At 54.0% G+C, this 24,768-nt stretch overlaps 1 protein-coding gene across 4 annotated transcripts; it reads right to left on the bottom strand.

The window, feature by feature from the left end:
- Nucleotides 1-228: 228 nt before the first annotated feature.
- MAP7D1 (MAP7 domain containing 1) lies at nt 229-23,204 on the bottom strand. 4 transcript variants are annotated; one of them, XM_081145280.1, is made up of 18 exons: nt 22,305-23,204; nt 10,106-10,456; nt 9,828-9,896; nt 9,180-9,343; nt 8,302-8,416; nt 6,755-6,865; nt 5,485-5,607; nt 5,216-5,388; nt 4,968-5,113; nt 3,966-4,294; nt 3,464-3,641; nt 3,238-3,376; nt 3,032-3,136; nt 2,702-2,755; nt 2,474-2,516; nt 2,282-2,372; nt 1,974-2,167; nt 229-1,792 (listed from the first exon to the last, which is right to left on the bottom strand). In XM_081145280.1, exons 1-18 carry the CDS (start codon nt 22,348-22,350, stop codon nt 1,782-1,784), a joined length of 2,442 nt encoding a protein of 813 aa, XP_081001406.1. In that variant the 5' UTR covers nt 22,351-23,204; the 3' UTR covers nt 229-1,781. The 4 variants fall into 4 exon arrangements, with proteins under 4 accessions (XP_081001406.1, XP_081001408.1, XP_081001405.1 ...); XM_081145282.1 differs by lacking the exon at nt 6,755-6,865 and having other exon boundaries at nt 22,305-22,620; XM_081145279.1 differs by having other exon boundaries at nt 5,216-5,607; nt 22,305-22,615.
- Between the last annotated feature and the right edge of the window lie 1,564 nt (nt 23,205-24,768).

Genomic DNA, 24,768 nt, shown 5'->3' with positions numbered 1-24,768 from the left:
TTGCGTAGTGGTAGGGCTGCTTTTGATGTTGGTTAATTCAGTGATGTTCTCGAGGATCTAGGTTCTTCCCCTCTTGCTGCTCTGCCATGCTGGCTTTGTCCTCAGGTCGGTTAGCAGGATGGATGCAGCAATTCCAGGCATCACAGTTGCACCTATCATACAAGTGGATTTCCCCATCGTTGTAAGTCTTAGTTAAGTCTTTCTGTGTAAGAAATTATCACAAAATTTAGCAGTTTAAAACCACCTTTATTATCTCACAGTTTCTGAGGGTTAGAAACCCAGGTGTGGCTTAGCTGGTTGGTTCTGGAAGAGGGTCTCATGAAGTTACTGTCAAGCTGTGGGCCAGGGCCGAAGTCCTCTGAAGGCTTAACTGGGGCTGGAGAATCCACTTCCAAGCTTATTCATGCGGCTGTTGGCAGGGGGCTTTGGGCCCTTGATCAAGTTTCTCCATAAGGCTGTCCATGACGTGCCAACGGAGAGCAACCAAGACAGAAGCTGCAGGGTCTTGAATGACCAAGTCTTGGTGTGACACACCATCACTTCTGCTCTGTCGGCCACTCAGCCCAACCCTGGTGCAACATGGAAGGGACCACACAGGGTGTGAACATTAGGAGGCGAGGACACCAGAAGGTCGACTGAGGTTGGCTACCACTCATTATCTTTTTGAAACGTGAGGAAGCCTCTCCTAGGTGGCCAGGAGGCCCTTCTTTATGTCTGCTGGCTGGAATTGTGTCAGGTTCCCATACCTAAACCAACCACACACGAGGGCATTCGGACCACCAGTTCCGGCGCATTACAATCATGATTCACCCTGGGGCTAGCATCCATCTCTGCAGAAGCACAGAGTGGGACCCAGGAGGAAGATGGCCACCTGAATAAAATCAGGATTCTGTTTGGAATGAGGAAGCGGGGTTGGGAATGGATGTTGAGTTGGCCACTCAGAGTGTCCACGACACTCATCTGCTCCCTGAGAAAAGAGGCTACTACTCTATCCCCAGTGTGTAGCCCACTGCCCGGTACAGAGCAGATGCAATCATCCTTGTTAAATGAATAAATGAATGAATTCATGACTAAACTGGAAGACACTAGGACTACTGCCAGGCAGGGGTAGATATCTCCAGGCCCTGGCTCCTTAAATTCTTCATAGGACTCAGGAGGCCACCTGCTACCACCCCCACCGCCAGCCCCAAGGATAGACAGGACTGGCAGGATTATTCTCACTTTATTTCTGGAGAAGTTTGATCAGATGCAATAACACTGATTCCAGGCAAGGGCAGGGGCATGGGTACCCCTAAAGCAACCAGCATCCTGTGGCCCAAGGTGCCCCCATCCCCAGACCTGGGCTCCCCCTCAGTTACAGTTAAATAGAGAGAGGAAGATCTTCCCCAGGGAGTCTTGGGAGGGTCTGCCTCCTGCACCCACCCCCTCCAGGCAGAGGAGTCTGAGCACAAGCTATTTACAGTATTCACATCCACTGTACCCCACCAAACCAAGGCAAATACTACAGGCGGCCCTTCCCCAAGGGAGAAGGCCAGAGAGGCTGTGAGTGTATGTGTGTGTGGGAGGTGTCTGAGCGTGTGAGCACACAAATGCACTGAGGAGCAGGGCCTGGCTCCAGCCAGAGACAACAGTCTATAAGGTGCTGATTAAAAATAACAGAGAGGACCCACCCCCAGGGGCCCAGGCCACTTCCGGCTTCGTTCTGTCTCTTTCTTTCCCAGACATCCTGGTAGATGATGCAGAGGAGCCCTCATAGCTGTGTCTGGATCCAAGGCAACCCCTTAAAGGACTTCTGGGGAAAAAGCAGGAGGGGAGACAGTCAGGCAAACTATGCTTCCAAGCCCAGCTAGTCAGGCTGGGGGATGGTGTGTGAAGAGTGAGAAGGCCTCTGGTCGAGCAGGCAGAGGGAAGGGCTAGGGAGTCCTGGGAAGGCTGCTGGGAGGGCTGTGGATCAGGGAGACAGGGATCCCTACCTGTGACCTGCGGGGGCTGCACCACAGCTTTCTTGAGGAAGGCTTCTGCCTCTGCGAAGGGCAGGAGTGCCTCTTGTGTTCGGCCCAGACTCTTTTCACCAGAGGGTCCCTTGGGGGAGAAGCCGTTCTCCTGGTGTGCTGGGAGAGGCTGCAGGCCATTTACCAGGGACCCTGGTGACTCCTTGTTTGGCAAGCTGTGGATGCAGGGGCTATGCTCAGGCATTTCACATTCCAGGACAGCCCAGGCACCCCACAGCTCCAGCCTGCCTGACTCCCTGATCAGGGCCCCTGGGATGGGGAGCTGGTACCTCCACTGAGGCTCCTGGGGGGCCAGCTCCTCTTTCTGCACAGCCTCCTTCTGCAGCCCTGAGGGTCGTGACTCCCCGGCTTTGACAGGGTCTATCAAGGGAAAAATTGGCCATCAATTGCTGGATGGTGAGAGGAGAGGATATGATGATGGGGTGGCGAAGGAGACAGAGTGAGGGGAATGGGACCTTTACCTGGGCTAGAATTGTTGGTGTTTGCCTCCTTTCTGTCCAGCTTCTGCTTTGAAGAGGAAGAGCAATCAGATTCAAGGTGTATCTAGCCTCACCTAACTGAATTATTCTCTCCCCCAGCCCAGACAATGGGCAGCCAGCCACAGCTCCTTCCTCCACCCTGAATGTCTTTCCCCAGCCTCCTCCTCACCCGACCCCCACTCCCAACGCTGCTCTTTGGGGAATCCTGACCTTGGCTTCCGCAGCTTCTGCCTTCCGGGTCCTCTTCATGATCTCCTCCAGGCGCTGTTTGGAGGCCCCACATCAGTTAGGCCCAAATGCACTCTAATCCTAAACCTCCCACCATCCAGCCCCAGTTCAGTTCTGGCATCTCAGGGCCCTTCCAGCTCATACCAGTCCTTTACAGGCCAGGAACCAGAACTCACCCTAACTCCCTGTCGTCCTACCCTTTACAAGTCCAAGGCAGGGCCCACTCCCTGAGCCCTAGGGTCCCATTGATGAAACAGGGACCCAGCCCAGGAGCCCGCCCCGCCCCCAGGAGTTGGCTCACTGCTCAGCTACCTTTTTGCGCTCTTGCCGCTCCTGCTCCTCCCGCTGGAAGTGCTTTTCCCGCTCCAGTCGCTGCCGTTCTGCTTCTTCCCGCGAACGGGCTTCAGCTTCCTCTTTCTGCCAAAGACCCCAGTGAGCTTTTAGCGGCTGCACTCCAGCCTTCCCTCAAGGCTGGTGCTCCTCCAACCCTGCCGAGCCCGCCCCGCCCGCCAGGGCACCTGCTTCTGAAGCCGCTCCTGCTCCTCCTGCTCCGCCTGCGCCTTCTCGCGGGCCTCCTGCTCCTCCCGCCGCCGGGCCTCTGCCTCCCTCTCAGCCCGGGCTTCAGCCTCCCGAGCCAGCTGCTCCTCTCGCATTCGCCTGGGGGACACAGGAAACTCGTGCTCAGTCCCACGCTTCTTTAGCAGCCCCCACATGGGCGCCCTCTGCCCCCAAGGGCTCACTCACTTGTCCCTTTCTGCCTGCAGCCTCCGCTCTTGTTCCTCGCGCTCCCGCTGCTCCCGGGCCTGGCGCCGCTTCTCAGCCAGGAGCCGAGTAGCCTCTTCTCGGTCTGTAGTGCCGGCCATGGGTTTGCTAGGGGTCGCTGGGGGCGCGGGGGCTGGGGGTGAGGCCAGGACAGCACTATCTGGAGTGAAATCAAGGTCCAGCAGTCAGCACACACCAGTTCAGGCACCTCCAGCACCCCTGCATGCTGGTGTTTCCTATACCTCAGAGTGACCCACCCATTCCACTTCTGCCATCAACTTAGTGTGAGGTCCTCTTCTCTGGCCTGTGTCCTGGGACTGGACCTGCTGAAGGCAGGGGTCTCCTCTTCCTGTCTCCCAAAACCCAGTCCCCAGTCATCTCTGTCCCCAGTCCTCAGTGCCCACACCTCTGACCACCTCCCGCACACAGGCCATGCTGCCTTCTCTTGCCTGCCCACCTTTCTACCTCCTCTCTTCATGCCCACCTGCAGGGATCTCAGCTGTGGGCTGTTCCTTCGGGGGCTGGGCTGGGGTGGGTGAGGGCACAGGCGAGGGTGCCGGTGAGGCTGGGGCTGCAGGCTCCTTCTCCTCACTGGCCTTGCCCCTGCTCTGGTTCTTGTCCTCCGCTCCTGTGGCGCTGAGGTTCTCCTTTGCCTCATCCTTCCTCCGAACCCGCCCCTTGGGTGACGCAGTGGTGCCTCGGGGGGATGGTGGTTTTGGGGGTACAGCATGGTTGGGCCCTGGGCTGGGGCAGGGAGAGGCAGGCCTGTGCCAGGATGTGGAGGGAGAGGATGGCCGGGCCTTAGATTTGGGACTGGGAGAAAAGGGAAATGTTAGGCCTGGAGGGCAGAGTGTCCACATATACATATACACACACTGAGCATGTCATTCCTCAGGGAACTGTCCCTTCCAGGCTAGGTCAGCACCCCCCACCTTATATGCTCTCACAGAACTATAGTATTTCCTTTGAGAGTACATATCCTAGTTTGTAATATTACACATTCTTTTTAAAAAAATGTTTTATTGATTTTAGAGAGAGGAAGGGAGAGGAAGAGAGAGAAACATCTATTGGCTGCCTCCTGTGCACCACCTACTGGGAATCGAACCAGCGACCTCTGGGTGCATGGGATGCGCTTAACCAACTGGGCCACAATGGCCAGGGCTACATATTCATTTGATTAATGCCTGTCCCCCCAGCAGTCTTTAAAATTAATAAGAGCAAGAATGAGGTCTGGTTTGGCTCACCAAAGTGTCCTCAGCACCCAGAACAGTAGCTGGCAAGTCCATTCATTCATTCAGCAGTTATCTGTTGAGAGCTTACCAGATGCTAGGCATGTTCTAGGTGCTAAGGTACTTCAGAGATCGAAACACTCAAAAATTTAAAAAATCTGCCCTCAACGAGTTTTCATTCTAGAGGTGGGTGCCCAACAACTATTTGTGAATGAATGATTAACTGAATGGCCTGGTGACACGCAGGCTGTGCCCACCTGAGTTCAGAGGCTGCGCCAGTCGAGAGGCGAGGGCGTGGAGAGGCAGGCAGCGACTGGCGCTTCTTGAGGCTGCGCTCCCGGGCAAGGGCACTCTTCTCCTTCTCGTTTTCCCGCTCCTTGTCCTTCTTCTCCTTTTTCTGCACCTGATGAAGAAGGCGATGGAGAGTGGGGAGGCAGGGAACAGAGGTCAGTGGTGCCCACACTCCCAAGCTGGGCACCCTGTCCCCACCTGCACGGCCACTTACCGGTGAGGCCTGGGGCCTGCGGTGGACCGGGGTGGGGCTGCCCATCGAGCTGGGCTTGCGGCGCTCCCCACGCTCCCCGGAAGAGGGGGTGCAGCGGTGCATACTGCTGCGGGGGGCGCTGCATGGCGGCATCAGGGGGCTGGCAGAGGCCGAGCGCGGGCACACCGGCACGGCTGCAGAAGGATGAGTGCGGTCGGGATGTGGCCCACACTCGAGGCTGGCCCCTGCCCGGCCCCTCATAGGGGCTCTCCCAGGGCCGCTGCCCCTACCCTGGTCCCGGCCATTGCGGGGCAGTGTGACTGCACTGCGACTCCGTGCCAGGAAGGAGAGGGTGGGCGTCATGAGACGGTCCACGATGCTGCTCTCCCATGCGCTCAGCTGCAGGCTTCGATCTAGGGGAAGAATGCCAGGAGGAGCTGGTCACCACAAAGGGGCCGCAAGGGATAGGCAAAGCAAAAGGGGGTGGCCAGGTACCATCCCATGCCAAGCCCAAGGAGTCTTCCCCAGGAGGGCTCTATCCTGATCACCCCTGGGCCATACCTCTCTGCCCTGGGGTCTTACCCCCAATGCAGACCAAGACAACAAGACACTTTCCAGGGCAAAGTACTGGCATGAGGGTCCCCTCCTACCACTCCCCCGAGGTTAAAGGGCTCTGAACTGAGTCCAGGAGCCGCCCAGGATTGCTGTCCCACCATAGGGCCCTTTCCCTCCTGCTGTTAGAGGGCTGGGGAGGCATGACCCCATGGATTTGGGACAGTAAGGGTCCTTGTGCTCCTCTGACTCAGGAGAGTCCCAATTTTCAGGCATCCCATGCCAGAGAGAGACTGCTAGGGGGCCTGGCTGCCCTGGGCCACCCTGCTCTGTTCCCTCAGCTGCTAGGTTATTTTTAATACTCAGTCAGGTGGGTTTGGTACAACAGCTGATTTGGTTGCTAGGCAACAGAGCAACCAAATAAAAGCTGGAGAAACTTATAAATAACTTCTACCATGGCCCTTCACATGTGAGCACCAGGGCAGTGAGAAGCAGAGGCCATGCCACCCTGGTTGGCCACAGCTCTAGAGTCAGCCAAGGCCATGGCTGGGACTCTGAAGATGGAGGGGAGGGTTGCATGGACCCTCCAGGGTGCAGCCAGAAAGAGGAGCTGTGTGTGCTTCACGCACATAGCACCCAGGTCAATCTGGTACTCGGGGGCAAGGCCACCTGCCTAAGGTTGGCCTAGGCCAGCTGGCTGTGGTTGGAGATGAGGCTGCTTGCCCATTCCCACCCCCACCCCCACCTGCTCTTGAGGCCCCTGCCAGGCTCTCTGCCTGCTTTCTGCCCTTTGTCTCTGTTCTCCTCCCTGCAGGGCATATCTGTCCTCAGGGTCCAGATCCAAATGCCGGCTCCCCCGAGGGGCACAGAACCCCGGGTGGGATAGAGTGGGAATGGAGACCTGTAGTATGTGAGGGCTCCAGGGACCTGGGGTTTTTGCTGAGCTCTGGAGGCTTAGTGGGAACTACAAAGGGACTCTGGAGGGAGCAGGGCTGGGCCTTCTCTTACTTCTACTGGGGGAGTTCCAGAGCGTGGCAGAGGACTTTGAGAGCCGCTTGTTGATTATAGAGTCCACGTGTTTGGGCAGGTTTACTGCCGACACAGAGCACCTGCTCCCACCTAGAGGGGAAAAGACACGGCATTAGGGCCGGGCCACACGGGAGCCGGGGCACACTGAGGCCTTCCATGCAGGATGCTCCGCGGGCAGGTGGGAAAGGGAGGAGTGGGCAGGCTAGGAAGGGGAGGAGGAGGCAGACTTGGCTCTGGGAAGAGGGTTGGGGGTAGATGATCAGGGACAACCTGTATTGGGGGAGCCGACGGAGAAGGAACAGAGGGAGGAGATGGAGTAAAACTAGAGAAACTACAGCCTTCCTGGCCAGGAAGCCATTTCCTAGGGCTGGGCGCTGCAAGCCCTGCCCACAACCGCCCAGTGTTGCACTTGCTGACACTGCCCAGCCAAGGCACTATGGCTACAACACCCACATACTGGGACAAATGCAGAGACGTTCCTAAACAGAAGAACCCACAGACACAGTCATTTGCACAAATCCACATATTCATACGGACACACAAAGACAAAGACATGCAGGCAGCACAGGCATATAGAGTGATAGGCATTTCTGCATGCACATGTGTGTGCAGACATGCACAGATATAGAAACACAGACACTAACAGATAACATGTCAGACCCAGATGCACACAGGCATGAACACATCGAAGCAACTTAATCATGGTATTTGTGAGAGCTGACATTTGTTGGGTGCTTACCGTGGACCAGGCACTGTGCTGGACACCACACACATGTTACCTCACTTGATCCTCCCAAACATCTACCTACAACCTCGGAGGCAAGTAGTATTGTTATCCCCATTTTACAGATGAAGAAAGTGAGACATCAAGAAGTTAGAGGTCACACCGCATGTGTCAGAGCTGGGATCCTAACCCAATTCTGTCCGACTTGGGAGTCCTCACTGAGGTCCACAGGCCACAAACACACCAAGGCGAACATATTAAGACACACAATGCCCAGATCCATGAGCACATACACCCAGAGATACACAGCTAGAAATACTGAACCTTGCCATTACACATAGATATCCAAACACAGCAGTACATACATGCCAGCAAAGAATCAGGCCAAAATCCATGATGGCCCAACATGAAGAAAACTCTGAGACAAAAATCTACCTTCCAAGACAGGTACATAAGGGGTGAGCGGTGATAGTTTCCTTTAAATATCCCATGTCTACAGGGAATCGAAGTCCGCTTTTACGTATTATCAACTAATAATAATTGTCAGGAGCAAAGAAAGCTAAACCTAAAATGACAGGTTTGACGAGCAAACCCAACGAAGAGAATCGGTCTCTGACTCAATAGTGGAAGTCCTTGAGAAGTGACAATTTGGTCCACAGACCATTCCAGAAGACACAAGTCACATGAAGCATGGCATACCTGCTGCAGGGAGCTGCCAGTCCTTGCACTAAAACTGCTCCCTTCCCCCACTCCTCAGGTCCCAGCATTGCCCACCCACCCACCAGTACCCAAGCCCACTCACTGGTCTTACGTCCCGGGGAGCTGTGGTGCAGGGCCCCTGCCCAGGACCAACGCTGCTGCCGGATTTCAGCCCACGTTTTCTTCACTGACCGCTGGATGGCTGCTTCATAGCGCTCCTGGTGGGAGGGCGAGAACAGGGAGGTCTGGGCTTAGAATTATTCATGATACCTGGGAGAAAGAGCCCTCTCTCTCCTGTGACAATGCCCTTCCCCAGAAGTTTTCTCTGCCTCATTGCAGGTAACCAAGATTACTGAATCCTTGCTATGATTAAGGACCATCTGGAACCCATCCCTTTCAACTTGTTCCTGGGGAGCTTTTCACTGTTCTTGAGTCATTTCCTGAGTGTATAATCTGTTTCTCAGAGCACAGGGTGGGACTTTCCCTGCCCAGGTGGGGCCATGTCTCCTTGGCACTGAGGATCCTGACCTTGGGGCACTGTTTTCCTTTCAGCCTGAGGCTGCTGGGCAGTGTCAGGCTACCCTTTCCTTTCATTTCCTCACTGGTGCTCAAGCCAGGGCTCTCCCCACATCGTGGAGCTCAGCACACTCACACGGACTCATCTGTGCATACAATTATACACACACAGGGCACGCACACACACACACACACACACACACACAAATACTTGCTCTGACAGCACATGGTTACAGGCACCCACCCAGGCAAGTACTGACCCAAACATGTCTGCAGTTGCAAAGATGCCCAAATGTTGGACCCACAAAGACCCAACTACAGATGTGAACAGAGATGACCATGTAGACAAAGATGACGCAGAGGCGTTAACACAGATGTGTGTACCCACTGAGCCAGTGTACAGATGTGTGGGCACACGGGTATGCAGATCCACCCACGCCCAGCCAGAAGTCAACAGAAACGCACCTTATTTTTCTCGAGCTTCTGCCGCTGCCGCTCCTCCAGAGCTGCTCGGCGCTGCTCTGCCTTGAGCCGCTGCTCCTCCAGCCGCCGCCGGCGCTCCTGGAGCTGCTTCTCCCGCAGTGCTTTGGCCTTCTCCTCCTTCTCCAGCCACACTGCCTTCTTGGCCGCTGTGGGAGAGGAGCCCCAAGGGGTGTGATGGATTCTGCAGAGGGTGGACCTTCCCTGTGACCCCGGCCCTGGGTGGGTCTTTCTCCTGCCTGCTTGGTGGGGAGGTGCCTACATCCTCAGAGAGGGAGGCCTAGTTGTCCCCTGGTCACTCAGTACTGAAGGGCAAGTGAGTTCTTTAGGGCCAGATCCCCAGCTGACTTTGGGGCCTGTTGGACGCATTTTCGTGGACTGTGATTAAAAGCATGAGCATCTGGGTCTGAATTTCAGGCACTCCGTGAGCTGTGTGACTTAGGCAAATGATTTCATTTCTCTGAGCCTCGGTTTCCTCGTTCTCAAAAGGGGTCGAGAGCATTAACTGGGTTAACACAGGTATTGCTCTCAGCACAGTGCACATAACAGCATCCAGAAGTGTTAATGTTGCTAATAGGGTGTTGATGGTGATGATGACGATGGTGAGGAAGATGATGTTTCCTAAACACTCACCCAGGTACTTGGCCCGCTCTTCTCGCCGTTCCTTTGCCAGTTTGTGTCTCTCTCCTGCCTTCTTCCCGTCTTAGTAGAGGGAACAAAATAGATAAACAGATTTAGATCAAGTGACTCCTCCAAAGGGAGGTATAGTCAGCCTCAGACCCCTCCCCCCCAGGCCTCACCCCATCCCTTTCCCCATCTCCTCTAAGGTAGAGATTCCCTCCAGTGGTGTCATCCAGGGCTGAGATCCTGAGCTAAGTGATCCAGGCCAGGACTAAGGACATCACACACACCTTGCTTGACAGAAGGGCTGTCAGAGGCTGGCACTGCCGTTGGGGATGGCTGGCTGCTCCTTCGAGGAGGCCTGGAATCCCGTGGCCCTGTAGCTGGTGGGGTGGATCCCCTGATCTTCGCTTCTGAAAAAGGTGATTCTTCCTGCTGGGTGGCTGGTCTAGGCCCGACCGTCTCTGGGGGGCTCTCTGGTTCCAGTGGGAGCTGCTTAGAGTTAGTGGCATTCTTCATGGCGGGAGGGGTGTCCGGGGGAGTGTCGGGGACCAGGGCTGATGTCGGTGGTGGTGGTGGAGGTGGAGAAGGGTCACCTTCTGGAGAAGGCCTTGGCTCTGGGGGGGCTCTGGCTGCCACAGCTGGAACATCAACACCAGAGAGGAGAGTCAGACAGTACATCTGCACCATCAGTTCAACTTGAAGCTCTTTCCCTTGCCCAAATGACTTATTCATTCATTCACCCAACATGTTCATTGAGTTCCTTCTGTGTATCAGCCCTGTTCCAGATACTAATGATATAATGGTGAGAAAATAGCCATGGTCCCACCCTCTAGCAGGACAAAGAGCCGGCAGTTACAGTAAAGTTACAGAGCCAGAGAGTAAGTACTATGTCGGGGGTAACATAGCAGAGATGGGTAACCTATGCTTAGGGGGTTCCTGAAGTAACAATGAAGCCCAACTCCGAAGGATGAGCTAGAGTTGGCAAAACCAGGAGGAGAGGGTTCTGGCAAAGAGAAGGGTGTTTGCAAAGGGGCAGAAGGGAGCAGGGTGTGTTGGAAAAAACTGAGAAGCCCTGGCCAGGTAGCTCAGTTGGTTAGAATGTCGTCCTGATATGTCAGGGCTACAGATTTGATCTCTGGTCAGGCACATACAAGAATCAACCAATGAATGTATAGATAAGTGGAACAACAAGCCAATGTTTCTTTCTCTCTCTCTGCCCCCTTCCTCTCTCTCTAAAATTAATAAATAAAATTTAAAGAAAGAAAAGGAAAACTGAGAAATTTGTAGTACTTATTGATATACCAAATAGTAATGGCTGGTTTCCAAGTCTGCCTCCCTTACCTTTCTGCTTTACCTCAGGGTCACAATGCCCAACCCCAGGCCTGATACTCTCTGAGGGTGCCAGTGCTGGGCACATAGGACTGGTGAAGAGGAGGGACATAGCATAGGCACTAGAAGGATCCCCAATCGGGTGGGCAACCAGCTACGTCCACTTTGTAATCTTTTTTTCTTTTCCAACTACCCTCAGATTTCTTCTTTTAAGACATTAGTATTTCACCGGCCTTGTAAAAGACACTAAAGAGCCGAGTTAGGAAGCCACATGACTTGCTATGTGCCTGCATATGCACACACGTGAGCACTATGGGGCAGATGAAAGACAGGCCTTGATGTCAGTCAGATGAGGGCCCAATTCTGATGTCAATACCCCAAGACAGGAAGGGAGGGCCCGATTCCCTGGCAGGTAACCTTGAGCAAGTGAGTCAACTTCTGAAAGCCTCAGCTTCCATATCTGTAAAATGGTGCAATGATCCCAGCTAGCAGGAATGTTGGTAAAGTGCCTGGCACGATTCATGTGCCAGGAAATAGCACTTCCCTCCCTTTCCCTGGGACCAGTGGGGACACAGCCACTGACCTGGCTCAGGGAGCAGGGCCGGGGTCCATAGGAAGGTGAGTCTAGGGAAGGATTGTTTGCCCCTCTTAGGTGCCCCACTAAATCCTCTGCTCTGGGAACTCTGGCCCTCTCAGGAGGTGGCAAACTTGACATCCTTATGTGTGTGCAGGGACTCCCAAGGAGTCGCCTTTGAGACTGGGAACCTTTTGCAGAGAGACAGGTGTCCGGTGGTTGAATATGGGCTGTAAAGGCAGACTATTTGAATGTGAATTCCAGGTTCCCCACTAACTATGTGACCTTGGGCTAATTACAGACCCTCTCTGTGCCATAGATCCTCTTCTATAAACTGCAGATAGTACCTACCTCACAGGATTGTGAGTGTTAGTGATAAGAATAACCCCTAATGGATATTTCTTGAGAGCTTCCTAAATTAAAAGCACTTTGCACATATTAGTTTAATCCTCACTGACAATACTTAAGAAGGAGGCACTATAAATATCTCTTTCGTACAGATCAGGAAAGTAAACCAAAGAGATACTGAGTAAAGTGATTTGAGGTCACTCCGCTGGTAAGTGATGGAGGCTGGACTTGAACCCAGCATCTGTCACCAGAATCCCCGCTCTTACTCATTACACCGGTCTGCCTCTGTTTAAGCAGTATGAGGTAATCCATGTTACACAATGAAATTATGTAAGGCTCACACTATTTCTCCCTTATTCCTCCCCTTCTGGCTTCCCGGGCTCCAGGCAAGAGCCTCAGCTGAGGCGCTGTCTCCCCAGAGGAGGCTAGACTCCATGCCAGTCCACCTAGCTCTCCCCATGCCAGTTCCAGAAGGCTGCCTGGTCACTGCTGGTCTATTTCCCAGCCACCTGCAAAGTCCTTTCCAACTCCAATCAGCAATAAAACTACAGCAGGTCCTCCAATAATGTAGTTTCATACAACATCCTTTTGTTATAACAATCAGATACCATAGGAACTTAACTCTTGTTTATTTCCATTAGTGTATGGCAAAATTGGTTTCATTATGTGATGTTTCACTTAGAGTCACAGAACCTAGTGACAGTGTTAAGTGAGGGCTTGCTGTAGTGGCAACTATTCAGTGAGTGCTTACTACTCATCAGGGGCTGAGCTAGGCTCTTTGTATCCCCACCCTGCATCTTCATAGGAACTCTGAGGCAGAGATTCTGATCCCCATTATACGGGTGAGACGATCAAAGTTTACCCCACTGAGATTTGCCAGGGTCATAGAACTAGTATGTGGCAGTATTTGAACCCAGGACTATTTGGGGCCAAAAGGTCTAGGTGTGTAAAGTACTAAGTTGGAATGTTGCCATTCTCCTAGCACCTGTGCGTGCTACAGGTGTTGCAAGGAAAGCTCGTAGGCGGATGTTTGTCTAGACCTAAGCAAATCACACCCACCAGGCAAGAGAGTGAATCTCCAACTAGGTCCTGATGAGCTGTGTAAAGGGAACCGGGGAGGAGGGAGAGGGAGGCTTGAAGGACCTGGGCCTCAGACGCAGCGGAGTAGAAAGGTCATAGGCTTCAGAGATGGATAGGCCTGAGTGGGGAATCCTAGCTCTGCGGTGGGACCTTGGGCAAGCCCTGAACCTGTCTGAACCTCAGTTTCCTCATCAAGTTGTTGAGACCTGTTCAATAGAATCTGTCCACTTCTTCCCATCTCTGCCATAAGAACCCATGTGGGTCAGGCCTCCACTCCCATTGCTCCATGACACTGCTCTTCTCAAGGTCACCGATGACCTCCACCTTGTTAAATCCAGCAGCCATTTCTCAGTCCCTGTCTTGCTAACCTAACAGCCACATCCGACACAGGTGATCCCTTGGTGCTCCTTGAACACTTTCTTGACTTGACTTTCACGATAACACACTCTCCTAGTTTCCCTTCTACCTTGCTGGCTGTGACTTTTCAGACTTCCCTGCTGATCCCTCCTTAACTTGCTAACCTCTCAGCGCCCGAGTGCCCCAGGGCTCAGTGGAGGACATGTCTCTTTTCTGTCTACACGCACTCACTTGGTGATCTCATCCAGACTCATAGCTTTAAATACCACCACTTTGCTGATGACAACCAAATTTGTTTCTCCAGCCAGGCCTCTCCCTTGAGTTCCAGTTTCGCTCATACAACTCCCTATTTGACACCCCTGGATGTCTTACAGACACCCCAAATTGAACTCATCCAGAACTGAGTTTCTGATATCCCCTCCCCACAAACGCTGCCCCTCCCCTAGTTTTCCCCATCTCAGTCAGTGGCAACCCTGTCCTTCTAGTTTCTCAGGCCAAAACCCTGGAGTCATTTTAGAATCTTTTCTTATCTCATACCCCACATCTAATCTCTCAATAAATCTTTTTGGCTCAATGTGCAAAATATATTCTGAATCTAATCGCTTTTACTATCTCCACTTCTAACATCCTGGTCAGCCACTACCATCCCCTTATAAAAGACCCCCCAGCTACTGCCATTCTTTATTCCCCTTCAGTCTTTTCTCAACACAGCAACAAGTGATTCTGTTTAAAAATAAGTCAGATCAAATCACTCCTCTGACAAAATCCTCCAAAGACGCCCCATCTCCCAGGGAGGAAAAATCAAAGGCATCAATCACATGGCCTCCAAGGTCGTTCAGGATTCTCCCTCTCCAGCCCATCACCTCCTAGGCCTCATCTCCTCCTCCTCTTTGCCTCCTGCTCAGTCTATTCCAGCCACCATTCCTTAAATGTGCCAGGCACGCTCCTGCCTCACGGCTCTGCACTTGCTATTCCCTCTGCCAAGAATCCTCTGCCCCAGGATTATGCACGTCTCCCTCCCTCACCTCTTTCAGGTCTTTACTCGAATGTCACTTCTCAATGCCGCCCTCTCTGACCCCCTATGTAAAATTACAAACTACAGTTGACTTCTCCCTCCAACAGTATTTTCTTCTTTCCAACTCTTTTTTTCCACGAGCATTAACGTGACTTTAACACTCTCCCATTGGCAGAAGGTAATCTCCACAAGGGAACACATTTTTGTCTATATTGTTAGCCGCTCTATATCTAAGGCCAACAGACGCTGGCACACAGGTGCCCCACCAACTATCTGCTGGATGAATATATCAATGAACTCCACCCTGGCAGATATCATCAGCTTTTGCCTGCAAAGTCCTCCTACTGTTCTCCCTGCACCCGTTCTCAACATGCAGCAGCCAGAGCAATTGCTTCCAAACGCAAATCTGATCTGATCGTGGTACTCTTTGCCACCTGAAACCTCTCAGTGGCTTCCCACTGCTCCAAAGATAAAGATAAAATTCTTGAGCCCAAGCTGCAAGTCTGGCATAGTCTGAAGTCCCTACCTCCAACAGCCCCAACCTTTTGAATCTCCTCTCCATGTCACCTACCCACTTGCTCTCTGCATTCTAGCCATGCTAACCTTTCAATCTGATAACCAACCATGCTCCCTCTAGCCACGGGGCCTTTGCACATCCTCTTCCTCTTTTCTTAGACAACTCCCATTTACCCGTCATATCCTACCTAGTTCAGTCACCATTTCCTCAGGGAAGCCTTCCCTTGGCTTCTCTGATCAGAATAAAGTCCCTCATTATAGACAGTCATGGCTTCATGTGTCTCTTGTTTGGCACACTGGGACCACTACAATTTTAAACTTTCTCGTGTGGTTCTTTTTAACTTGTCAGCCCTACAAGGGCTGGGCCATGTCTGCTGAGCTCACTGCTGCATCACTGGCAGATACCACACTGCCAAGTACACGGAGACAGTCTGAAATGCTGTTGAATGGGAATCACGTGCTGTATAGGGAGCCACTCTGGCCTAAAGCAGGTGCGCAGAAGAGACTTTTCCTCTAACAAAGAGTAAATCCATGTGGCAACTTATTGCAAACGAACCCTTGAAGGGAAGCAAAACAACACGCAACTTCATCTCAGTTGAGTCTGCGCAGCTCCCTAGACTAAGGCACTCAGGTAGAAGTTAATAGTGAGTGTTTACTCCAGCAGCTCAACAAGAAAGACTTCTCGAGAGGCAAACAGGACTTTTGGAACTCCTTTTTGGACTGGTGGACTATTGACCTGGAATACAAATATTTCCCTCAGAATTATGCCAACCCTTATGAAATGTCACTGGGACAGCGTTATCTGGAACAAATTATATTAAGCCAAATGAATTCCTTGGTTAATTATCTATATGGTATGATTAAGCCAATTTCTGATTATTCCCATTTTCAATCCCGAAGTGTGATCCTTCGTTTTATTTTTGGTTTGTGTCAAAATGTGAGGTTTTAGCCTCTGTTAGTTTTATTTTGCTACATCGATATCTACCAAAAGTATTTGTTAAAAACTGGATAAGAGACGGATAGTTTGTATTTATTTCTTGGCACAAAGAGCACCACCAGCAGGGCAAAGGTGCAGGAGCCGGGCATAGGGTCAACGAGTCTTATCTTCTCCAGAGTCCCAGGAAGGACTGTACCTGGGGTCTGTAGAAGATTCAGGCCAAGCCTCTCAGAGGGCCTGTCACATTACTCATCTTTCTCCACCCTCTGGGAGCTGGCAGTCCTTTCCTCTTGTCCCTCCCTCCTCTCACCCTGACAACTGCTGCCCGGCCAAATATTCCCCAACACTGATAACTCAGTCTGGCTTTTCTGTTTGTCTCTCTGCCAGTGTGAGAGCTTGTGGAGAGAAGAGACTGGGTCTCAATGCTTCTTGCAGCCCCAGTGCCTTATATAGTAACTGCCTGGCATAGAGTTGTTCTATATCTGTTTATTGAACACCTGGTTGGATGGGTCGACGGATGAACGGATGGACAGATTGTGGAAAGCTACTTAGTCAGCACATAGTCAAACTCCAAGCTGCTCCAAAGCCTAGCCTCTGTAATCTTAAACATCTTGATCATATCAGAGCCCTATGTATGCTCTGCAAGCTCCTAAGCCCAGGGAGGGAAACAAACTCATTTATTGAAGCCCTATCCTCTACTAGGCACTTTTCCTCATCTCATTTAATTCTTATGACAATCCTAAAGGGAAAGTACTGTGTATGGCCCTCGATTCACAGGTAAGAAAACTTACGTAGACAGATTAAGTGAATTGCTCATGTCAGTGTCATAGGTAGGATATGAATCCAAGGCTCTTTGATGATAAAACCCTTATGTCACACTGTTTCTGACAGGCATCACCCCTCCCCAAGGCTCCTGCCTATTCCTTAAAGAAGGAAATGATTCGGTGGTTCCCCTAGGGAGGTTTCCCCATGACAGTGAAGGGCTGCAGGTGGGGCCTGCAGGCACTGAGCTCAGAGTGCAAGAATGCAGGGAAGGCGGGCTCCTGCCCAGGCTGGCCACCAGGAGGCAGGAAGTGAGGGGCAGGGCAAAGGGGAAGAGTGGCCCTCCTGCAGGGGGCAGAGCAAGGGAGTGCCAGGGGGAGCTGGCAGGGAGGAGGTGCACAGATAGCATGGGGAGGCAGAGGATGAGGCAGAAAGAGGAACTGGGACAGAAATCAGCACCTCTAGCCAGAGCCCTCATGGCTCTCACAGAAGCTCCTTAGGTGGTAGCACTGGGTCAGACAAATGAAGACAGTGACGCCGACAAAGGGGCAAAGATGCACAGAGAGACAGAGAGTACACACCACAGAGAGAGAGAAACACCCCTTGTGGACAGAGCCCACACAAAGGCAAGAGACGAGACACATTCCTCGCCCGCTCTCTCTCTCTCTCTCTCTCTCTCCACACACACACACACACACACACACACACACACACACACACACACAGAGCCAGGGATTCCCGGTGTGCCTCAGGGACCCACACAGCAAGCACTCAGAGACACAATGTCCCCAGTATATTTACACAGCCTCATCCAGGTCACTCCTGCCTTGCCCTCCCCCCCAGGGAAAGTCCAGGTAACAGCAGCAATAGCTAATGCTGTGTCAGTTACAACTGAACACTTGAAACGCATCAGTCCATTCCATCTTCACCACAATCCTATGAGGCAGATACTATTACCCCATTTTACAAATGAGGACATATATTCCGAGAGGTTGAGATACTTGCATAAGTCACAGAGCTGGTGAGGAGAAAGCTGGGGTTTGGATGTGAATTGGTCTGACAGGCTGTACCTTCACTCTGCTACCCGAAGGGGAAACCTCTTGGGTTTCCTCCCCTTCTGGGGAGATCTGCTGGGAGGATGGGGGTAGGCAGGAAGGAGAACCATGGAGGATGCCTGATTGCGGGGTTGGGACAGTGGGGCCCTTAGGGGGCAGCATTACTTCCGGCCGAGCAGCTCGGAGAGCAAGTGAGCTGGGAGGGGGCAGCCTGTGCCCGCGGCCCTCAGAGCCTAGGCCACAGGCCCTCGGGAGGAGGACGGGGCCAGGCCACGGGCCTCTGTGGATGATAAAGCCGGGAACCCAACCGAGCCTGCAGATCTGAAGGAGCTCTCTGGCCCGGTTGGCGGCCATTGTTCCCAGCCTCCAATCAGGAGCACCCACTTCCTGTTATTTTAGGCGGCAGGAAATGACCCCATCCCGCAGTCCAGCTCCACCGGCCCTCCCTCAGCCCCAGCCGGGCTGCGTGCACTGAGGCCTAGACGCCGAGGCCTGAGGATGGCCCCCTGGCTGGACTGTCACCACCGCCTGGGGCCAAGGCCTCCTTCTGGTCTGACTTGTTCAGACTCCAACCTGGCAGGATGTGTGTGTGTGTGTGGGGGGGAACGACACTCATGCTCTACCTCTGCCTGCAAGAGAAAAAAGATCATGGGGTCCCCAAGACCAAGCTGCCCACAGAAGACCTGTCATGCAAGGGAAGTGGGCCAGACTGTCACCACCTGGCTTGGCCATAATTTAGCATAGAGGTTCAGTGCACAGGCTTTAAAGTCAGACACACCTGGATTCACGTCCTGCCTCTGCCAGTTCCTAGCTGTGTGGCCTCTCTGAGCCTCATCTGCAAAAAGGGGATAATACTAGTCTCTACTTATGTTCTGAGGATCAAATGAGACAGTGCACGTGACATGCTGAGCACTGTGCCTGGCGCAGAGAAGGCCCTTAATAAATAGGCGTGGGAAATAAGTTGGTTCACCAGGGAGTCTATTGCTGCTCCACATCTGCTCTTACAAGTGGCAAGGAGTGCTGATGGGGCAGCGATACCATGTTCTCTAACTCCTACCATGCTCTCTGATCCCCTCAGGACAGAGCTGCAGCTGAGAGGTGATGGAGAAGCCGCTGAAGGCTGTGCCCTGGGGTGCCAGGCAGAGCTGCCACTGTCAACAAAGCTGCATTATCTGGGCCTGGCTCCTTGGCTCCCTCACTGGCCCCAAGGCCCAGCAGGGACCCAAGGACACGGCTCCCAGCTGCTTGCAGCCTAACTTCCAGTCTAGGTCAGACTTGAGACTTGCCCTGACTGCCCTCAAGTGCCACCACTTCTATTCTGGGCCCTGCTTTCAGCTCCTTTCCCCACTCCCTCAGCCCTGCCCCACCAAGCCTGCCCATCATGAGGGGAAGCAGGGGATGAACTGGTTTAGTGCCTCTCCTCCTCATTTGCATATGCATGACTGCATATTAGGGGCTCTCATTAGAGGCCTCATTACTGGGTCCACCAACCCAAGGAGGGAGGAAGCTGTCATTGGGAGGTGCTGGCCAGGCTGGCTGCTGTATGCAAAGATGTGGACCATTGTGCCAGCCTCATCAGCTTCTACTCATCCCTTCAGGTCCACCTCATATGCCTCCTCCTCTGTGAAGCCTTCCACAAGTGGAGCCCTCTGATCACTGTTATCACCATTATATCTGAGTTTCCCTGCAGTGAACACATCTGCCTCCCCCACTGGGCCAACAGCTCCCTGAAGGTAGCGATTCTATCTGATTCACTTCTCTACTGTCTGCATAGTCAGCATGGGTGTGCTGGATGGCGACTGTACCCATCTCCAGGTGTCCTCTCCTACTCCCACTGCCCCATCACACCCTGGCTCATGTCCGTCTAGAACTCCCACTGCCCTTGCCCTGCCCCACATTTACCTCCTGATGTTCTAATTAACCACACCTCTTCCTCAGGTCTTTGAAGGAATTAAAAATAATAATGGCAAAAAATAAATAGCTAGTGTTTATTGAGCACTAACTGTGTGCCAGCGCCTAGACAAACTGTTTTATGTGTTCGTCTAATTTAATGACCCTAATGTCTCTATAAAATAATTTCTAGCATTATTATCATTTTATGGATGGAAAATTCTAAGACAGGTTAAGCAACTTACTTGAGGTTACACAGTAATAAGTTATGAAGTGGAGACTTAAACTCTTTTATTCCAGAGTCTACACTCTTAAGCAACTGACTCCCAATTCCTGCCCTCTCCCACCCTGTATTTTATACCTCCCTGCCGGCACCAGTTCCAATAAGCAAAACCACAATAATAGTAATAACACTGTCCTGGAGGTATCGGTGTGCCAGGGTCCTTTAGGCACCTCATCTCTAACCCCCACTTTAAACACCCCCCCGCCTCCATTTTTCAGGGGCATAAACTGTGTCCGGAGAAGGTAAGTCACTTGCTCCAGCCCAGTTGCCAGTAAACAGCTTGCTGGGATTTCCATCCTGGCCTTCTGACCCAAAGGCGGGTACCACACTTGTCCCCTACTCCATGCTACCTCTTGTTAATGTTCACTGTGCAAAAGGAACTCCGAGAGGGGAGGGATCATGTCACGTGCACTCAGTCTCAGAACTATGCCTCAAACTCTCGTGGGGCACATATAGTGGGCAGCACCTTTATTCCTAGGAAGCCCTTGGCTCAGAGGGGGCCTTTATCACCTTCGACTTCTCTCTTTGTAAGAACAGGCACCATTATGATCCAGGTTCTCATGTTACTCCATCCAGACCCCTGTATATAGAATAGTCTTCCCACCTAGGACGCTGAATACAGACCCCATGCAGGCTTCCTAGTAGTCAAGCATCTCACCCACCCATGCTCTCATACTCAGTCCAGGCATCCCACTCAAGTATCCTAATTATAAAGTAACCAGCCACTCAAACCCTCATCTATGGCCCAGTCACCACCCCCATTCAGGCCATAACGTACACACCAATGCCAGGGACCCTTAGGTGCAGAGGGCCAGTAACCAGATGGAATGAACCCAGGCTGGGCCTACCTGGGTGTCCCCACTCAGGCTCAGCAGAGCCAAGACAGATCCAAGCACCCTTGTTTCAGCACAGCCTACAAACCTTCGGAACCACACCAGTCTAATAGCCTCCACTCTGTGCCCTCCAGCACCCACACCCACAGGGTCCCCTCAAAGCACACACGCTGGCATGGGGAGGAACCCACCCACAGCCAAGTGGCTCCACCTTATCCTGGGCTCTCCGCACCCACAGACACAGTTTCATCCTGGGCCCACGCCCCAGGGGCCAGGGAGGAGGCAATGGGGATTAGGCTCTAGGACTCTATGGAGGTGTGGGGATGGGGCCACCTCCCCCCTGAGTCAGTGGGAACAGAACTTGGGTCCTCAGTAATCATGCTCTTCCCTCCCCTTCCAGGAAGAAAAAGAGAAATCCCTCCCTCCAACACCAGGCCCAACCAGAAATCTGTCCCCACCCCCTCATCAGCTGCTCCCAGATCCGAATGGGATTTGCAGAAGTCCTGGGCGCTGGTGGTTGGTGGGGTGAGGGGAGGGAGAGCTTTGATGGTCTGGGGCTTGGAGAGAGAGAAAGAAAGAGAGAGAGAGAGAGTGCGCGTGTGTGTAAGGGGGGTATGTATCCAAAGTCTCAGGCTGAGGAATGATGTGGCAGGTCCCCGGAGTGCCAGCCTTGAGACTTCACCCCATTCTCCAGGGGGAGACTCAGGCCCAGAGAGGCTGGGAAGGAGGACAGCGGGATAAGCAGATTTTTCTGTCCCCTTCCTCCCCAAATCGGGCTAGGTGGGCTCCAGAGCAGGCCAGGCTGCAGGGGAGTAGGCCCATTCCCCAGCTCCCGCCCTGGCCCCGAACAATGCTGCCTCCCCCTCCCCCTCGCCTTTATCCGGCGGGTTACTTGGCAGCCGCCGCTCGAGACCTCCCCCTTCCCTCCCCTCCCCGCCCGCCAGCCCGCAGCAGCAGCAACAGGCCCTTTGCGCGGCAGCTGGAGGGATGGGGTGGGGGCGAGGTCTGAGCCCGGGACTGGGCGTGGGGGGCGCCGGGGCCTAGGTTTCGGTATGCCGGGCTCCGGGCCTGAGAATCTGGAGCCCCAACACACACATTCAGGCTGGGGTCACATGTGCTGACTGGGGTTAGGAAGGCGGGCAGAGGCCCTGGCTCAGTAGAAGAGGATCTTCAGGGCCTGGGTGGATGGGAAGGGAGGGTGGGGGTGGCGAAGTCGAGGTGGCACTGAGCTGGGGCGGAAGGGTGACCCGACAACTCCCGAGCGGGGTCCTCGCGGATCCCGCCGCCCAGTGCACCCCAGCGCCCGGGTTGGGGGAAGGGGTAGCTGTCAGAAGATGCATCGGCGGCCCCGAGTCGGCGCCGGCGCAGCACCCTTTATTTTTAAACTTCAAGTGGTCAGAGGGCGCGGCGGGGGAGGGGTCCCCGCCCAGCGGGCCAGCCTCGCCCTCGGCTTCCCCGAGCCCCCTCGACCTCCCCCCATCTCGCCTCTCCGGGGCTCCCGGCATACCTGGGGGTGCGCCGGCACCCGGCTCGGCACGTGGGCCGCTCTCCATGGCTGCGGCGTCACTGGGGTGTCTTGGGGGTCTCAGCGGCGGCGGCGGCGGCGGCCGGCGGCCAGGACCGGGGTCCCGCGGCGCATCACGCCCAGCCCGCCCCGGCGGGCAACGACTCGGAGCGGGGAGGGGGTGCTCCGGGGAAGGCAGAGGCTGGCTCGGCTGGTGGCCTGCGAGGCTCAGAGTCGCCGGCAGCCCGGAGTCTGACGGCTCCGGCAGCAATTCTGCTCCCTGCCCGGCGCCGGCCCGGTCCCGGCCACGGCCCAACCCTATTGTACCGCCCGGGCTGGGCCTGGCCTCGCCAATGGCGCGAACCAAGTGCGGCGCGGGGGAGACTCACCCCCGCAGGGCCCGGGGACCGAGCCGCCGCGCGCCCGCCCCGCCCTCCTCGTCCCCGCGCAGGGTCACCGGGCCTCAAGCCTCTGTCCGGCTCTCCCGGGGTCGCGGCTGAGGAGCCACTAAGGCTCCGGGAAGACCCCCCATTGAGCTGCCTCCCCCCGCGTTGGTACGCGCCGCGGCGCGAGAGGACTGTGTGGGGAGCTCGCGGGTGACTCACCCGCCGCTAGGACTGGGGGGAGTGGGGGGAGCCGGGGCTAGGAGCCCTCAATCCCACCTTGGAGCCTGGGGGCCTCGGCTCAGGGGCCGCGGCGGCAGCTTCAAGTCTAAATTCTCTCCCAAACCCACCTCAAATAAAATGCACCCGGGGCACGTCGGGAGACCTGAAGGAGGGTCACAGGGCGACTCCTAAAGGGCAGGCGCTCTTCCCGGGTCTTGGCTGGGACGGAGAGAGGCCCGGGAGCCTGGCTACCGCCCTTCCTCCAGCACCCGACGGTTGGTGTCTTCCCTGCTGCTCTGGGGTAATTACAGGCCTGCGCCGCTGCTTTACCCAGGTCTCTAATTGGCTTGGTCCCTCCCAGCTCCAAACTGGGTGGTCCTGCCTCAGAGCCTCCCCACCCCCATCAGACGACCCCTTCAATCTCCTCTGAAGAATTTTCTGCCCTGTAGCCTGTTGAAGGAGGGACTGAGCCCCTTACTGACTCCCCTCCCCCAAGGAACCCTTCTTCCCAGCCCTCCGGAGTGGGTCCCCCAATGCCCAGTTAGCGCCAGCTGAGGTGGGGCCTCCAGCCAGGACGGGCGCAGCCTGGGCCGAGCGCGGGGAGCTTGCTGGGAAGGTGGATCGATGATGGTGCTGCGGAGATTGACAGAGGAAGGAGGGATGCAACTGGGCCTGCCCACCCCGGCCCTGCCCTTTGTCCTGACCTCTAGAGGGTCAGTTCTCCGGTTCTCCATTGTCCAGGGATTAGGCCCAGTGAGATGTCGTCCTCCTACCCCCCTTTCCTGCCAGTGTCTCCTTCCTTTGAGAAGCTCCAGAGAGCAGCCATTTCAGGGGTGAGGGTGGAGAACAAAGGGGTCTGGGTCTCAGGCAACCTGGGAGGAGTGAGTAGTTGGGGGCCTGAACCCTCTGGGGGAGAGGATGGGGAAGGCATAGTTCCTCCTCCAGCCCAAAATCATTAGAAGAGGATGATAGAAGGCCTGCAGGTAGAGCTGGCAACCTTAAGCTAGTGTCTTAATTTTTCTGAAGCCCACTTTGCTCACCTATAAAGTCAGGAAAAGAATGGTACCATGAGGTATCCTGGGGTTGTTGTTGTAAAGGTTAAATACTGTAACGAAGATGAGGTGCTTAGCATAGAGCTTGGTGTATAGGAAATACCTAATAAATAGGCACGATGATGATGGGGCTTCAAAGGTAAAAGCAGCCCTGCTGATGTGGTTCAGTGGTTGAGCGTCGACCCATGCACCAGGAGGTCACTGGTTCCATTCCAGGTCAGGGCACATGCCTGGGTTTCGGGCTCGATCCCCAGATCATGCAGGAGGCATCCATGTTGATGTTTCTCTCTCATTGATGTTTCTATCTCTCCCTCTTTCTCTAAAATAAATAAAAACATATATATATATATATTTTTTTTTTAAAAAAAGGTAAAACCAAATTATGATGAGGAGCAGATCCCACATCTTTGTTGTCAGTTATCCCATCTGCAGGGTGAGGGTGAGGAGGTCATGTGGATGATGGGGATGAAGGCTGTCCTTTGTAAGGTCTGAGAGGTCTCAAGGCCTGCATCGTCCAGAGATGAAAAAGCCCACCCTGAGCCAGGCAGTGACTAGACTCAGGAGAATTCACGAACAGAACCCAACAGGGAGAGCCCTCTGCAATGGATCTTCCCCCACCCCCATCTCTGATCTTGAGCTGACTGCAGGGACAAAAATATGTAGGTGGGAGTAGTGAGATACCCTCATTGGCTGCTGAAGATTCTTCAGAAGGGGAAGGATGAGCAGTGCTATAGAACTGGAAATCCTCTGTTGTATCTAAAGATCTGAGATTGACTTTGTGGTACTCACTGTAAAGAGATGGTGTATGGT

Source organism: Miniopterus schreibersii, assembly GCF_964146895.1.
Source record: "Miniopterus schreibersii genome assembly, chromosome: 8".
Lineage (NCBI taxonomy): Eukaryota > Metazoa > Chordata > Mammalia > Chiroptera > Miniopteridae > Miniopterus > Miniopterus schreibersii.
Note: the sequence above shows the minus strand (reverse complement) of the source record. Positions and strands in the feature narration are given on the sequence as shown.

Bases quoted from the DNA above. Each gene is read 5' to 3' on its own strand.
- MAP7D1 (XM_081145279.1), bottom strand. From the start codon at position 22,350: ATGGAGAGCGGCCCACGTGCCGAGCCGGGTGCCGGCGCACCCCCAG. The intron at 6,866-8,301 runs GTGAGTGGGCTT...TTTCCCCTCTAG, and splicing joins CTCCCCGGGACGTAAGACCA to GTGGGAGCAGGTGCTCTGTG. The intron at 5,608-6,754 runs GTAAGAGAAGGC...TTCTTCCCCTAG, and splicing joins CTGGAACTCCCCCAGTAGAA to ATCGAAGCCTGCAGCTGAGC.